Source organism: Monodelphis domestica, chromosome 2 (assembly GCF_027887165.1).
Source record: "Monodelphis domestica isolate mMonDom1 chromosome 2, mMonDom1.pri, whole genome shotgun sequence".
Classification (NCBI taxonomy): Eukaryota; Metazoa; Chordata; class Mammalia; order Didelphimorphia; family Didelphidae; genus Monodelphis; species Monodelphis domestica.
Genome location: NC_077228.1, coordinates 405,235,128 through 405,251,543, shown reverse-complemented (window position 1 = coordinate 405,251,543; position 16,416 = coordinate 405,235,128). Strand labels below are relative to the sequence as shown.

At 33.3% G+C, this 16,416-nt stretch overlaps 1 protein-coding gene across 4 annotated transcripts in view; it reads right to left on the bottom strand.

Annotated features, from left to right (window-relative positions):
* ENPP3 (ectonucleotide pyrophosphatase/phosphodiesterase 3) overlaps positions 1-16,416 on the bottom strand; it is a 135,479-nt gene that overhangs the window by 62,881 nt on the left and 56,182 nt on the right. For all 4 annotated transcript variants that reach the window (XM_016428904.2, XM_056818795.1, XM_007484570.3 and 1 more), the window contains exons 10-16: positions 14,603-14,712; positions 13,767-13,832; positions 9,282-9,354; positions 6,296-6,404; positions 5,089-5,217; positions 4,463-4,494; positions 1,174-1,301 (exon numbers count right to left, since the gene is read on the bottom strand). In XM_016428904.2, coding sequence (XP_016284390.1) covers positions 1,174-1,301; positions 4,463-4,494; positions 5,089-5,217; positions 6,296-6,404; positions 9,282-9,354; positions 13,767-13,832; positions 14,603-14,712 — 647 coding nt within the window. The remainder of the gene's footprint in view (positions 1-1,173; positions 1,302-4,462; positions 4,495-5,088; positions 5,218-6,295; positions 6,405-9,281; positions 9,355-13,766; positions 13,833-14,602; positions 14,713-16,416) is intronic.

Genomic DNA, 16,416 nt, shown 5'->3' with positions numbered 1-16,416 from the left:
CAAAATGCTTTAAAAGATCGCATGCCTTCTGATCTCCTTTACCACTACTAGGTTTGTACCCCAAAGAGATTAAAAAAAAAAAGTTTGTACAAAAATATTTATAACTGCACTTTTTGTGGTGGCAAAAAATTAGAAACCAAGGGGGTGTCTTTTGACTGGGGAATGACTGAACAAATTGAGTGTTATGTCATGGTGATGGAATACTGTTGTGCTATAAGGAATGATAAATTGCTTGATTTCTATTTGAAACAGAAAGACCTCCAAAACGGATGTGGAGTGAAGTGAAGAGAACCAGAACATTGTACACAGAAAGTAAAACATTATGGAATGATCAAATGTAATAGACTCTGCTACTAATAGCAATGTAATGATCAAGAACAATCCCATGGAATTTATGAAGAAGAATGCTATCCACATGGAGAGAAATAACTATGAGAGTAGAAACATGAAAGAAAAACATGATTTTTCAATTGTTTATGTGGGTATAGGATGTGGGGTTGCGGTTTTTAAAAGATTTCTCTATTTCAAATGTGAATAATATGAAAATGAGTTTTGAGTAATAAGATCTGTATAAACCAGGGGAATTGCTTCTCAGCTCCAGGAGGGGGGGAGTAAAGAGGGGAGAAAGAGAACATGAATCATGTAATCATGGGAAAATATTCTAAATAAAATAATGTGGAAAAAAATAAAAAAGAAAATAAATTTTAAAAAAGAAAAAGTATATTATATAAGAGTATAATTTGAATAGTTATTGTTTTTATTATATTCTCATACCCATCTTCAACAATATGAAAATGAATCCTACCAATACTCTTTAAATGTCAACAAGTCAAGTCATCAAGCAATATTAAATACCTGCTGTGTGCTGAGTACTGTGCTTTAGGGAAAAAACAAGCCTGGAATGATGAAAGAAACTATGATTTCGTTGGTATAGGGAAATCTGCCAATGCAATACTGAATAATCAGCTTTCCCAGAGTCACATGATCAGTATATCAAGAGTCCAGATCTCCCTGATTCAGAATAAAATATAGGACCATGTTTTATATGTCAAAGATATTCATTCCATCTACCCTCAAGTTATATGAGCACAAGAATAAGATGAAAATTTGGACAACTGTTGGAAAACATGAGATATTGGTGTTTTGAGAATTAAGGAAATGACCCATACAAACCTTACAGCCAACCACTGTTCATCCACAAGTAAGTGAACTTTGTCAATTCTAATATTTTTAGCATAATGCAATCGTTTGGGCAAGTCAGGAGTCAAGTAAGGTTTAAAATGCTGAACTTCTTTTTTACACTGAAAAACAAGTAAAGATTTCCTCATTAAAACAACTTATATAATAATTACAAGATCATAAATAAAAACAACTGAAAAAGAACTAAGAACTTCAATCAATCCATTAACCAATCAGGACACCATGTATATCATCTCTTAGCAGAGAGATGATAGGACTAGAGGAGACAGACACTTTTGTTCCCTGAGAATTAACTTGAATGAAGTTAATTTAGTCTTGTACAACAAAATAGGAAAAAAGCCATCATCAGATTGCACAGTAAAGAGCTATTGGGATGACCAAACAAAATAAAATATGTGGGTCATTTTGCAATTCTACATGAACTTACTAAAGACTGACTATGTGGCAGGCTCTATAAGAGACTCTTGGAATCCCAAAATAAAACAAAAACAAATAATCCCTGCCCTCAGGGAGCTTAAAAATCAATTTATATACCTAGGTATACAATCTAGTAGGCATTTATATTCTAGTAAAATGAGGTTCTTTTTATACTTAATGTTTAAGAAAATGGATTTCTGGGTGCAAGATATCTAAGATATATCTTGCATTTCACATCCAAAAATCTACTATTATTATTTTATTAACATTTTGACAGGATAGTTTAGTTATCTTAAGATGTTAGAGAAAAGTTTCTTGTACCTGGAAACCTATTTTTTCAAACATTAAGTACAACTCATACATGTACAAAAAGAATATAATGAATGTTTTTAAGTAGTAGCTTAAATTTTATTTCCTTTTTAGTCAAATTTTCTTATTAATTCTTTAATCCAACCCTACTTTTTAATAACAGAAAGTTGGTAGGTCTCAAAATTGTGTATGTGTATAAATGTAATCAAAAACAGATAAATATTCATTTATATACCCCCCCAAAACAGTCTCTCATTCATCAGGAAGGAAAGGAGATAGAGAGGTGTGCCCCTTGTTTACAGCACTCCCTTAACACCCTTAGACTCACTAATATAGTCCTAAGGCTAGACCTAAAATCTCAGAAGTAGGAAAACTGAAATCCTGGGGAGGCCAGAGCTGTTCCAGGAAATGATGTGGCTAAAGGAAGAGTTGTGCTTAATCAGAATAAGTAAGGAAAATCCAGTTCCACTATAATCTTTCAGTTAAACCCTTTATATCTCATAGACCTCATTCCTATGGATCTGCTTTGGCCATGAATGTCTATTTTAACAATAATAATAATAAAAACAACAATTAGCATTTATTTAGCTTTTTAAGGTTTTCAAAGAGCTTTACAAATATCACTCCATTGTGTTCTGATGATAATGAAGGTTGTTATTAATCCTATTTTACAGATTGGTTAAAGGATTTGTCCAGGGTCACATAGCTTAGCAAGTTTTTGAGGCCAAATTCAAACTTGGACCTTCTTGAGTCCAAATCCAGTGCTCTATCCCCTATGCTGCTGCTGCTACTACTATTACTACTACTACTTCTAATAATAATAATTATTATTATTATATTATTAAAATATACTATTTTATTATAATTATATCATATATAGCATTATAATATAAATACTATTATTCTTGTTTAAACATTCCAGTCATGTCTGATTCTTTGTGACCCTGTTTAAGGTTCTTTTGACAAAGATATTAGATTGGTTTACCATTTCTTTCACAGGGCTTAATGACTTACACAGCTAGTAAGTATCTGATGCCAGATTTGAAATCATGAAGGTGAATCTTCCTAACTCCAGATTTGGCACTCTATCCATTGAGCCACCTAGCCCTAGAATAATAATAATAATTGCTAAAATAGATACAGTGTTTACTATATACCAGGCACTGTTCTAAGCACTTTATAATTATTATCCTATTTGATCCTCACAACAAACCTGGAGGGTAAGTGTTATCATTATTCCCATTTTACAGTTGAGGAAACTGAGGCAAACAAGTTAAGTGACATGCCCAGTGTCATACTTCTAGGAAATGTCTGAGTCTAAATTTGAACTCAGATCTTCCTGACTCCAAGATCAGGACTCTATCCATTATACCACTTAAATATCTCCTTTTGAAGCTCTGAGTCTAAAACTGCATCTCTACTGGTAGGATACTATGTATATGTGTGTGTTGGGTTGGAGTGGAGGAGAATCACACATCTTTCTGAATTTCTAAAGTCAGCCCTAGATCTTGTAGCATCTAAATAGGCTATACCAGATCTCCTATCATATTTTAAAGAACTCCACCCTTAGCTTGTGAAAGATTTGACCAGTTTTAGCATCTTCTATCTCTACTCTACAACCTTCATCCCTGTCAAATGTAACATCAAGTGATTGGGGCCTTAAGTAAATTCTTAAAAAATTAAAATTAAAAAGGAGAATTCAGAGTGAAGAAGATAAATACTGGAATGTAGGATAAATATTATATCTGATATAATATATCATGAATGATACAAACAATTGCAATCATATTTCTAAATCTGATATAAACTATTCAATGAATGCTAAAAAGTATACAATCATATTTTTAAATCAGATATAAACTATACAATGAAAAAATGCTTTAACAATCAGATCTACATATCAAGATTTCACACTAACTTCTATTAAGAGTTTAATATCATTTGTATAGAAATGAAATATTTCTGGCTTTCAATAAACTCTTCCCCCAAAGGCCAGCACTTTATCCCCTACAATATTTGTTTTTTATTTCAGTTTCAAATCAAGGTGTGTTAATCAAGTATAGTCAACAGATGTCACTCATAGAGGATGATATGATTTTTCTGAGCCATCTTGGGAACTATAAGAGTCTCTGACACCTTGTTTTCATTGAGCTAAGGGAGCCTGAAATAGGTGGCCATGTTTGAAAAGAGATTTGAGGATTAATATACAAATGACCCTTTTTTTTTTGAAGGGCACAAACTAAAACACCTGAAGAGCCAAGTAGGAAGTCACCAATGGTGGCAAAAATGCCATCTTTGCATAAAAATTCTTTCTTCCTGTTTCCTTCAACAAAATGAAAGAATTGCTGGGATGAAAGCTGCCAGTTTACAAAAATTCAAATATATGGAGAAAAGTGTTAGTAGGGAGAATGAAGGATATAGTGAGAGGTTCTGGCTTAGTAATATGTCAAAAATAAGTAAGTTGCCAGCAATTCAGGCTCCAGTCACCAAGTAAAAAAAATTTTCAAATGGACCCAAGAAAATAATGATTACTTACACTGAGATTTCGAACAATTCCTTCAGAATCAACTGATTAAAAAGAAGAGAAAAAAATATCAAGTATTATTTTAGATATCCATTATTATTTTTAATTGCTAATTGTTAAAAATAAGAAATATTCATAGAGGGACTTAGTCATATGTTCATTGATGAGATTATGCCTAGGTAAAAATTAACTAAACATTTAAGGTTAACTTTTGAGTCAATATTTTATTCAAAATTTTTTAGGGTCTCAGCATGGAGTAGGATAAGTTTTTCTTGAACCGCAAAGTCTAACACAAGAAGCTATGGAATATCTTCATCTCAAAGTTCATTAAAATAGGAAATTCTTATTTGATTCCATGTGACCCTTCCCTAAATTTCCATTCCATGTAATTTAACAAGCACCTATTTTAGTTTTGTTTCTAGTAGAGTTTTAAAAAAGATGGTAGAATGAAAGAGGAATGAGTATCTATTCTGTGCTGGGTACTATATTAAGTATAGGATAAAACAAAGTCAAAAACTGACATTGTCCTTTATAGGAGATAAAAACAGATGATCTCTGAGTTACCTTCTCAAAATTTATTGCTGATTATCCAATCCTCCTGACTCACATAGTCATTTAAAAAACGGATTCATACTTACAAGTAAAATAGTCACGTGGAACATTTCGAGATCGGATACGAGGTGCAGGCCCTTCATACATATAGAAGTTTATTTCTGGAAAGTAATCAGTCATATATTCTAACTGACTACAATATGTCTGATCCATTCCTGAAAAAAATATACACATAGAATTTAGGCAAGTTCTTATCAATTTTAACAATGTTAGTCATGTTATTTTGCATATATGCTATATTGTCTATGAATGTGTTATTTTCCCCTAAGAGAACTTATGAACTGGTTCAACCATTCTATAAAGTATTTTAGAACAATATCCAAAATTCACTGCAGTGTACATACTTTTTGAGACAAGCCTATACTCCAGAGAAATCAAAGAAAAAGAAAAAGAATTCATATATATGAAAATATTTATAAAAACTCTTTGTACTGGTAAAGAACTGGAAACTAAAGGAGTGTCCATCACTTAAGGAACAGTGGAACAAATTGTGGTACATAAAGTAAGGATGGAATAAATTATGGTATATAAAGTAAGCATGGTTTCAGAGAAAGAACTGATGCAGAATGAGGTGAGCAAAACCAGAACATATTTACAAAATAACAAGATTAAAAAGACAAGCAACTTTAAAAGGCTTCTCTTAATTTCTAAAGGGAAAATAAAAGCGTACATATGTGTAAGCTTCTTGATGGGAAAGAATGTTGTTTCCATTCTTTTATCCCAAGCATCTAGGACAATATCTGGCAAATAATAGTAGTAAGTAAGTAATGCTTAATTTTGACAAGATACCTACTTCTATTTGAAATGGACCTTTTTTTAATAAGATAAATTGTATATATCTAAAACTTAAGAGTCATCATTTTATGTAATGGGGATAATAACTAAAATCCTTTTGAACAGAAGCAAGGGTAAAACCTAGATGTCCTTTATTACCACCTATATTTCATATAATACTAGAAATTCTGGCTTTAGCAATAAGGCAAGAAAAAAAAACAGAATAAATATAGGTAAAGAAGAAACATCACATTTTGCAGATGACATGCCTTGAAATCAGTACTTAGAATGAATTCTAAGATGGAAAGTAAGGTTTAAAAAATTGTTCTAGTGCTGGGGTAAGGATGCATTCTTTGTCATTATTGTTACTTTGTATGCTCAAAGATTAGATAATAAGTAAGTTTGTAAAGAACTGCAAAAGGGAACACTTAATGAGTAAACTGCTGCAAGAAAACTTACCATGGTCAGCCAGAAGAATGATGTTGACGCAGTTGTGTAAATTCCTTTGTTTTAGACCATCCATTAACATTCCAAAAATCTGATCAACCCGCACTAAGGCTTTAACTACCTGGACAACAAAGACAAAGTTAGCATTTTCTTCAATAAATTAGATCTTATATAAACAATCACTTTTTAAGGTAGTTAGTAAACACATTATCAACCTCATTTTTATCTCAAATATTTTTTAAGCATTTTTAAATGCTTAGCCAACCTAGGACCAGCAATATATTCTTTAACCTCAGTAAAGGCAATTGAGAAAGGATTCTAATAGAAAACTGAAAAACGACAATGAGAGACTACAGGAACAGTTGCACTAGAAAAGGAGACAGTCTAGGTCCATGGGTTTTAAAGTATATTTAAGGGGACAGGTAGCAAAGTGCATAGAGTACCAGGCCTGGAGTCAGGCAGACCTGAGTTCAAATCCGATCTCAGATACTTCCTAGCTATGTGACCCTAGACAAGTCACTTAACCCCAATTGCCTTTGCCCTGGATATTCTTGTCTTAGAATTGATACCAAGACAAAAGGTCAGAGGTTTTTTTTTTTAAATAAATTTAAAGAAAAAAGTATGTCTAGGTTTTGAGGAAAGGTAGAACCTGGGAAAGGGGTGACTTGATAGTGGAATTCCGAAGACAGCAGACTGGAAAGTAGTTATATCATGGGCCAGCTCAAAGCAGTTGAATATCACAAAGTGAGACTCAAGAGCTGTGGCCACTCCAAGGAAGAAGGATACTCTCCCAGAAGGAAAGACCATCCATTCAAATTCGGGTACCTATGGCAAAGGCCAATTTGTCTCATGCTAATTATGTCCCCAGTATTTAGTATCCCTCTCTTCATAATCATTGTTTCTCCAGGACAAAATTGGATTCCTATTTTTTCATTAAAGGTCATTTAATACTGCCCATGAAGTTTTCTTAGCAAAGATACTGAGTGGTTTGTCACTTCCTCCTCCAGTGGATCACTTTTTGTCAGGTGCCTCTTCTATTACCCGAACATCTTGGGTAACACTGCACCACATAGCTCATAATTTCATCGAGCTACAGAAGCCCTTCTACCCAAAAAAAGGCAGTGATTCAAGAGGGTAAAGCTAATGTCAAATGAACCTATATATATATATATTTTTTTTCCTCCAGTGGGAGGGGAGAGGAAAAAGACTGATGATTATAAAAGATGAAAGACTATTTTAATACAGCAAGCCTTATGTACTATACTTTATTTTGCCAAATGTCTGCTAGAAAATTTAAGACTACCTAAAGAGAAAAAAGTTAGAGAGAGATCTGGAACAAAAAAGCTGTGTATGAACTTGAACGGTGAGAACATGAAAAAAAATTAAATGTTTTCAGGGTGTATATAAGACATTTTCTTTGAAATCACTGCTATATAATATTACTCTTCTTCTTTCTTAATATTACTACTTTTCCTGCTTTGTCTTTTATACAGATGGCAAGAGATAAAACTTCTTCTGAAATGTTGAAAGAAATGAGACCATTTAAAGCATGCCAGAAAAACAAAAAGGTCACTTACAGGAATGTGAACGTCACAGTTCAAATTCAAAGACAATACTGTTGACAGTTAAGTACCCCAATATATAAGACTATGCGTGTTTCCTTTCTGGGAACATTTGTAATATAGTAGAAAATGAAGATGAATTTTGAGTCAGAAAGCCAGATTTGAGTTCACAGTTCCACATATGCAGTTGTATAAATTTGGCCAAAGCATTTACCCTTTCTGAGCCTCAGTTTCCTTATCTAAAAAATGAGAATATATAATTACCAAGATGGCCTATAGAGAAGAGGTGAGAAAATGTGCCTTCCTTCTTTTGTTTGCAGAGGCAGTGGGTTTGGAATATTGCATATAGTGTAAGGTATGATGGGAAAATCTAGCAATTTTGAGGAATTATTTTTCTCTCTTTTTTTTTAATTTTGTTAAAGGAATGACTCAAATTAGCCTTATACCAGTTTGTAATACTATGGACAACTGCCCTAAGGGAGTGAGGAGAAATGTATTTTGAAATGATGGTAATGAAAAAAAATACAAACAAGATTTTATAAACAAGAATAAAACATTGGCATTCTACTTAACAGATCTCTTATGAGGATGAAATAAGTTAATGTACCCAAAGCATAGATGAAATTCAAATCCTGTCTCTAATCCATATAGGTTATGTGATGCTGATTAAAGCAATTAAGTGTTCAGTGATCTAGGCAAATCTTTTTTTTAAGACTTACATGGTACAAATGGCAACAAACTTCATTGATAGGAGTTTCCTCACAATGTAATTCTCTTTACCTATTAAATAATAAATCTATTCCTTATTCCTAAAGATGTGTGTCATGTTTATAGTCACAAAGAGTCAAACAAAATGGAAACAACTTAAAAATATACATATACACCTATATCTAAATACATAGATATAAATTATATACATACCAACTCCCTTGGCACACAGAGTAAACATTATGTCTTAGATGTAAGGCAATGAAATTATGCACCACTTAGTTTGCCACAAGCCATCTTTTTGCTCCAAAACTAATAAGATTTGGTGGTGACCAGCCACTGATACTAAGATAAACTAGGGTGAACAGTTGCCAATCTATGCCATTTTTATGGATTTAACTATTTTAATAAATTTTTAACATAAATGTCTACTTCTCAGAGATAAATGGTGTAGTCCTACAGTTTATATTTTTTGCATTATCCCATAGGCAACATGTAATGTCATTAGTTCAGAGAACTCCCAGGTAAAGAAATTCCCTCTTGCAATGCAAGGCATATTTTCTCTGCAACCTGTGTTCTTAGAGATTTGATCAGAGCACTGAGATACTAAATGACTTATTGGATGTCACATAGCTAATTAGATTTGGATCTAGATCTTCCTGTCTATAACATGTTACCTTTCTTTGACCCAATACTAAACATTTTAAAAATAAAATGAATAAACATACATCACCACTGACTGGTCCAGCTGAATGTCCAGCAGAATCCGGCTCTTCTATGTATATGGTATAAAAATCAGGTCTGGAGATAAAATTGAGACAAGACATTTTTTTTTTTACTATCTACTAAGAAGAATTCTGTTTAATGTTGTTTTATAGAAGAATGCCAGGCAGACCTGAAAAAAGTACTTGTAAGCATCTGCCCCTATCAGCATACAGCCCTTTGTCCATTTGAGTATCAGGATAAAACCTCTTTAAACACCAAGGACATAGGGCTTCAAGATCCACTCCCAATGTTAAAAAGGTAATCATAGAAAACAAGGTGATTCAGTCTCCATTCATTTCTGTCCATGTTACACATCACTGGCCCTTTGCTTCCCATCATTCCCTTCAACCATTACCTATTTGAAAGTAGACATGAATTTGGAGTTGAAGGTCCTAAGGTCATGTCTCCATTCTAATATTTAACTGACTTTGAGTAAGCCATTTAACTTCTCTAGTTCTTAGTTTCTCATTGATAAAATGAAGGGATTGAACTAGATGATGTATAAGGTCCCTTCAAGCTCTGAATCCATTTCTTTCATGCTCATTTATATGTATTCTAAGCTGATAAATTTCAGGTACTCTATCCCTTATCTCTCTTCCCCCCCCCCAACATTTTACTCCAGGATTTTGGAAATTTGTAGGATATACAGAAATTTGTAGGATATGTATAACAGAAGAGAAGGGGAGGAAATGGATAAGACTTTTTTTAAAATTATACTGGGATAAAAGACAAAGTGAAAGAAGGGGTGGTTGTATGAGATAACAGATGCTGAAAAGAAAGAACAATTATATTCTTATTTTGCTTCTACTTTTTTTGGTCAAAGGGTATATTTGGTCTAGAATAGAAAAACAAAAATGGTTATAATGGAGTTAAAACTCTTCAAAAATGAAGGAAATAAGAATGCATCTAGCTTCCCTTGAAGATATCAAATCACCAGACAATAAAGAACAGCATCCCAGGAGAATGAAAAAGAGCTAGATGATATGATTGATGAGTGATTTTCAGGAATCTTTGAAAGGCTATTGAGAACAGGAAAGGTACTATAGACCTGGAGAATGCTTTAAAAACAGAAATAAAATCAACACTGTAAAGTGTAGATTAATGACCTTGGACAAATACATAGATGGCACGATATCAAATTTGCAGATGACATAGTGCTAGAATAGTGAATATATTCAAATGAGAAAGACTCCAAAAATATACCAACAACCTAAAAAACACTTAGGCCATTTTAAGTAGATGAAATGCCTTATATGTAAGTTGAAAAATTCAACTTTTCAAGGACAAATTAGGGTAGGACTAGCTAAATAGCTAGTTCATCTGAAAACAAAAAAAAAATAATTTTAGGGGAGTTAATAATTTAACATGATAGCCAGAAAAACTAATGTTAAAAATGAATTTTATTAAGGGAGATGTAATGTCAAGGACTTGGGAAGTGAGGAACAATTCTGCATACTCTGTACTGACCAGACAGTATCTGTGTGACAAAAATAGTATCTGTGTGACAAAAATTGTTCAGTGGACCATTGACTAGGTACAGCTAATAGTCAGTGACCTAGAGACAAAACTAAAGCTTTTCACTTAATGTGACATTTCATCAGAAGCTGATGGATATATCTGTCTGTCAAAGCTTAGTTCATAGGGGCAGCTAAGTGGCTCCATGAATAGAGAGAACCAAGCTGAGAGATCTTGAGTTCAAAACTAGCCTTAGACATTTCCTATGTTACCCTGAACAAATCACTTAACCCCAATTGCCTAGCCTTTACTGCTCTCCTGACTTAGAATCAATACTTAGTTATCAATTCTAAGACAGAAGGAAAAAAAGTTTATATCGTTTATATTATAAGGAAAGAAGGAAAATGCCTGCTGGTCACAAAGTTGTTTATCCCTGGCTCCAAAGGAATGTGTCCTTAATTAGCAGTCATTGCCTCTAGAAAGAAGATATCTCCCAGTCAGATAAGATAAAGGAGTAGCTTTCCTTGAGCTATCAAAGTCCTCTGTCTTTTTTTTTCTTTTTGCAATTAAAACAATTTGTGACTTTGAGTAAAAACTTGGGAGGAAACCATCCAGATATAAATTGATCATGAGCTAAACAAACAAACATATAGCAAAATGGTGAATGTGGTGAATGGTGAACATAGAACAAAATGGAGTTAGTTCTGTCAATTTTTAATAGACCACCCTTAGCTCTTAAAAAACCTCTTTGAGAAAAACCTCCTGGAAGGCTAGAGCAATATGGAGGGTCTCCGCCACACTCTGACCAGGCTGCCCACTCTATGCTCCCTCTCCAGCTCCTTCCCTGCTGCCTGTGTTTGATGCTATGAGCCTGGCACAGCCCTGACCACAAAACAAGGGGGAGTCATTGGATTTTCTTAAGTAGAGGAATATATATATATATAAAAATATTTATATATAATATATATAACTAATATATAATAATAAAAATTAAATATATAAATAGTCAATCCTATATTAAAAAAACATTAATTTGGCATCTTCATGGAAGATGGAATGAAGAGATGAGACATATAATCTGAAGATCAATTAAGAGATTATCAATTTCAAAGAAATCAAAGATGGGGGAAAGTACCTACTTAAACAACAACAACAATAACAAATATATACATATATATAATATATATATATATATATATCAGCAATTTTTGTAGTGGCCAAGAACTGGAATGTCCCCATCAATTGGGGAATGACTGAACAAGTTGTGGTATATAATTATAATGGAATACTATTGTGTTATAAGAAATGAGGAACAAGATATTCACAAAAAGCCTGGAAAGACTCATATGAAGTGATGCAAAGTGATATAGACAGAACCTGAAAAACACTGTACATGGTAACAACAATAATGACAACCATTATCAGCAATGCATCTAGGACAACTCCAAGAGATTCATGACAAAAAAAAAAAAACAAGAAAACTATCCTCCACCAAAGAAGGAACTGATGGAGTATGAATGCAGATTGAAGCACACCATTTTTTCATTTTATTTCCTCCATGAATTTTTGTCCAGTGCAAGTAGTATACATTTTCTTTCATAACATGATGACCATGAAAATATGTATTGTATGGTAACACATGCAAAGCCTATATCATATTTGTTACCCGTCATCCTGGAGGGGGGCAGGGGGAAGAACATGGATCACAAAATGTCAGAAAATGATTATTAAAGTTATTTTGAAATATTAAAAAAAAAAACAAACCTCTTTGAGGGGGACATCTGAGTGGATCAGTGGATTGAGAGCCAGGCCTAGAGACAGGAGGTCCTAGTTTCAAATCTGACCTCAGATAGTTCCTAGCTGAGTGACCCTGGGTAAGTCCCTTGACCCCCATTGCCTAGCCCTTACCATTCTTCTGTCTTGGAACCAGTATACAGTATTGATTCCAAGACAGAAGGTAAGGGTTAAAAAAAAAATGCCTCTTTGAACAAGTAGAATATTGTGTCCAGTTCTAAGTGCCAAAAAGCAAAGTCTATAGAGATAAGTAGCACATGAGATAGCAAAGTCATGATCCTAAAAGATCCTGAAAGACTAGACCTTTGTTTTGAATTTAATAAGATGAAATGAGATTAGGATAAATGTCAGCTCTTAAAAAAAGAACAGTGACCCCAGGTATAACTGTAGAAATGAGGTTTAAATGAGGTGGTAATGCTAAGTACTTCCTTGAGGGTGTTTAAGATCCAGAGAATGCATGATCCTGGGCCTAGCTGCCAAAGGAATATTGGGAGTTGAAAAGAGAAAATTCCTCCTGAAGGAAGATAGTTGAGATAGGTAGAAAGGTAGATTAGATTGCCATGTCCCCTGAGTTTGATTGTGATTCCTTAGAATTTAAAGTGCTCTGCTTTGGCCTAATAGGTCTCAGTAAAGAAACGATAATACTCTCCCCCCTTAAGGAAGACCATTCCCCTGGGTGGCAGAAAAAAGACATTAAAAAAAAAAAACAACCCCCCCCAAAATCCAACTACAAGTTAATGACCACAGCAGGTCGAAGGGAAAGCCACAACTTGAGTTGAATAGGAATGAAGCCCAGCCAGTAGAGCAATGAGAAGTGTTCTCCTTGCTAAGACTTAACCTTAGGAGCAAAAATTGACCAAGGATGTCTCTTTTCCCAGGATTGAAATTCTATGCCCATTGGGATCTGGGGGACTTTTATTTGTTACTTACCTTACTATTTCATTTTTGTTAAATGCATGCTGTTTAAAATGAATGTGATTTGGATTCATCTGCCATAAAAATTCATTGGATGGAGAACACAGATGGCTTTGAATAGATGCTAACCTAACACAGTAAATTGGATTTGGGAAGCAGCAAGGAGAACCTGACCCATGTCAGGACCTGAGTGTGGTCCATGGTTTATTTATATCTAATTTGATACCCCATGTAGTTATATTATATGTGGAATTTTCTTCTTTGTATATGATGTTAGCTGTTACCTTTCAGAATGAGGTAGGTCAAGCCAATGCAACACGTCCAAAATTCTCTGTTCAAATGGAGAAGAACTAAAAGAAAGTTAAGGGAAAGAAGATACAGGGTCAAAATAAGCATATTCCTAACACATTTAACAAGCAGGTCATAACTGATATTTTCAAATATTAATCATAATACATAATGAGATTTATATTCTTATGAATAAAATTTGCATGTTATATCTTTGTCAAAAGATAATTATCAACTTAATTGAAAGAAAACTCAATCTCAAATCAGTACACCTAGGCTCAAATTCTCATTCTGCTACTTTCTACTCAATCTGGACTTCAATTTCCTCATATATGATAGTATTGGACAAGATGCCTTTCATTGTCCCTCATGGTTCTAAATATATTATCCTGTGATCTTTCTTCTCTCCTGTTAAAAAATCCTTCTCATTCAACTTTATCTTGTTCCAAAAAGTCTGAAGAAGCAATAACTCCTGTTTCCAATCTAAATCCTTTCTATCCTTCCTATTTAGGAATTTTGAGGAGAAGGATGGACTTGGAGTTTGAGAGGGTGCACAGATTGTGGAGGAGGAAGTACATTCTTCTCTCTGATGCAACAGGGGACCAATCCATTAGAAAGAACTTTTCCTTGTCCATTAAAATCAAAAGATAGAGAAACACCAATATGTCAAGGATGTATGATTTCATCAGTGTGAGAACCAAAGATAGAATTCTTTCCATTAACTTAAATGCAAAATATTAGAGCACTAACTGCCTAGAGGAAAAATGGCATAAAACATAACCACCAACTTGCTCCCCATCTAATTGATTCATGGAATAAAAATATGACTTACTTATTATACATCATGTATATGTCTGGATATATGCCATTAATAGCAACATCAGAGCCAGGCCAAAAGTAGGTCCCTGCCTTCAAACCTTGATGTTTAGCTGTTTGCCAGACCTGCAGCAAGATGAAATCAAAAATTTACTACAAATCAAGACTTTCTATTTATGTCTTTCTAGGACACAAAGTCAATCAAGAAAAAGCCTCAAAAATAAATGGAAATATTTCTATTAACATGAATTAGGGTGTTGAGGACAATGGCATTAGTTTCATACATAATTCACAATCATGTAGGCATTCTAATTTTCCAAAGAAAATTCTACTCTTCTAATATTGGAAAATAGTATAATTTCTTTAGATTTTTTGTTTGAAAATCATTTATTTACCTAAAAATATTTTATTATGAAGAGAAAGTACTGTAAATGGCTCAACTTTTAAAATTTATTTAAAAGCATTATTCTTTTATACTATGGCATTCAAAATAGCATGTTTTTAGTTTCAAAAATTATTTGGGGGGGGGGTTAAGTTATTCTATGACATTTCCTAGATGACTCTGAACAAGTCACTTAACCCCCATTGCCTAGCCCTTACCATTCATTCCTCTTCCTTGGAACCAATACATACTTTTGATTCTAAGGTGAAAGGTAAGAGTTTTTTAAAAAGTTAGATCCATGACTCTGCACTAGTCATTAACCCCAATTGTCTAGACCTTATCACTCTTCTGTCTTAGAACCAATACTTAGTATTAAATCTAAAACAGAAGATTTTTTTAAAAATTAAAAGAATGTTATGGGCTTGTATTTTAAAAATTATTTTTGTATTTAAAATCATTATTCTATTATTATGATTTATAATTAAAATTTATATGAAATATTTTAAAACATCTATTTATTTTAAACTCATTATTTTTCTAATATAATTTCAAAATAATGTGACTTATGTGTAAAAATCATTTAATCATCTAAAATTATTATCCTATTATTCACATACCATTGGAATTTTACATGTTATTTAGAATTACAAAATTCCCAGTAATATTAAGAACTGACTTTCACAGTTTTAAAAATAAACATTGTTTCCAAAGGTCAAATCCATCATCTAGCATCTGACTTTTTAACAACTGTAGACAAATTATTTCCTGAAAGCATGGGAAGAAGTTTTCAAATCAATAACACACCCTATTTAGGGCTACATTCTTTACCTGTTTAAAAGGCAATGTAACAAGTGGAGTGAATTGAGAACTTCACTTGGATTTTTTAGCAGATCATAACTCCAATTGAATGTCAAGGACAATCAAGAGAAGGGGAAAAAATGTGTGGAGAAGGCAGATTTATTTATTTATTTGCTTGTTTATTTATTTATTTGGGGGGCTCTTATCTTCCCTCTTGGAATCAATACTGTGTACTGTGTACTGAGGCCAGATTTGAATCTAGGACCTCCCATTTCTAGACCTGGTTCTCAATCCACTGAGCTTCCCAGCTGTACCTGAGAAGGCAGATTTAGATGACAACATAAGCCATTTAGTTTAGCTAAAGAAAAGATAACATGATGCCTTAGACATATAAGATGATTAGTAAATGTTGAATTAAGTTTTCTCACACTGGACTGATCACCAAGCAATTTGATGGAAACTCTCATAATGATGACCTTTAAAACCTGAACAAAATTTTGCAGTTATTTAGCTGGGGCTCTACATGAGCATGAAAACTAAGAAAGATCAATTATATGACCTCCTCTGAATTCTTAATAACACCACAGCAAAATTGCAATTCATAGTGGTTTTAAGTTGCTATCAGTCCTGAAAAAAATTTTATCAAACTT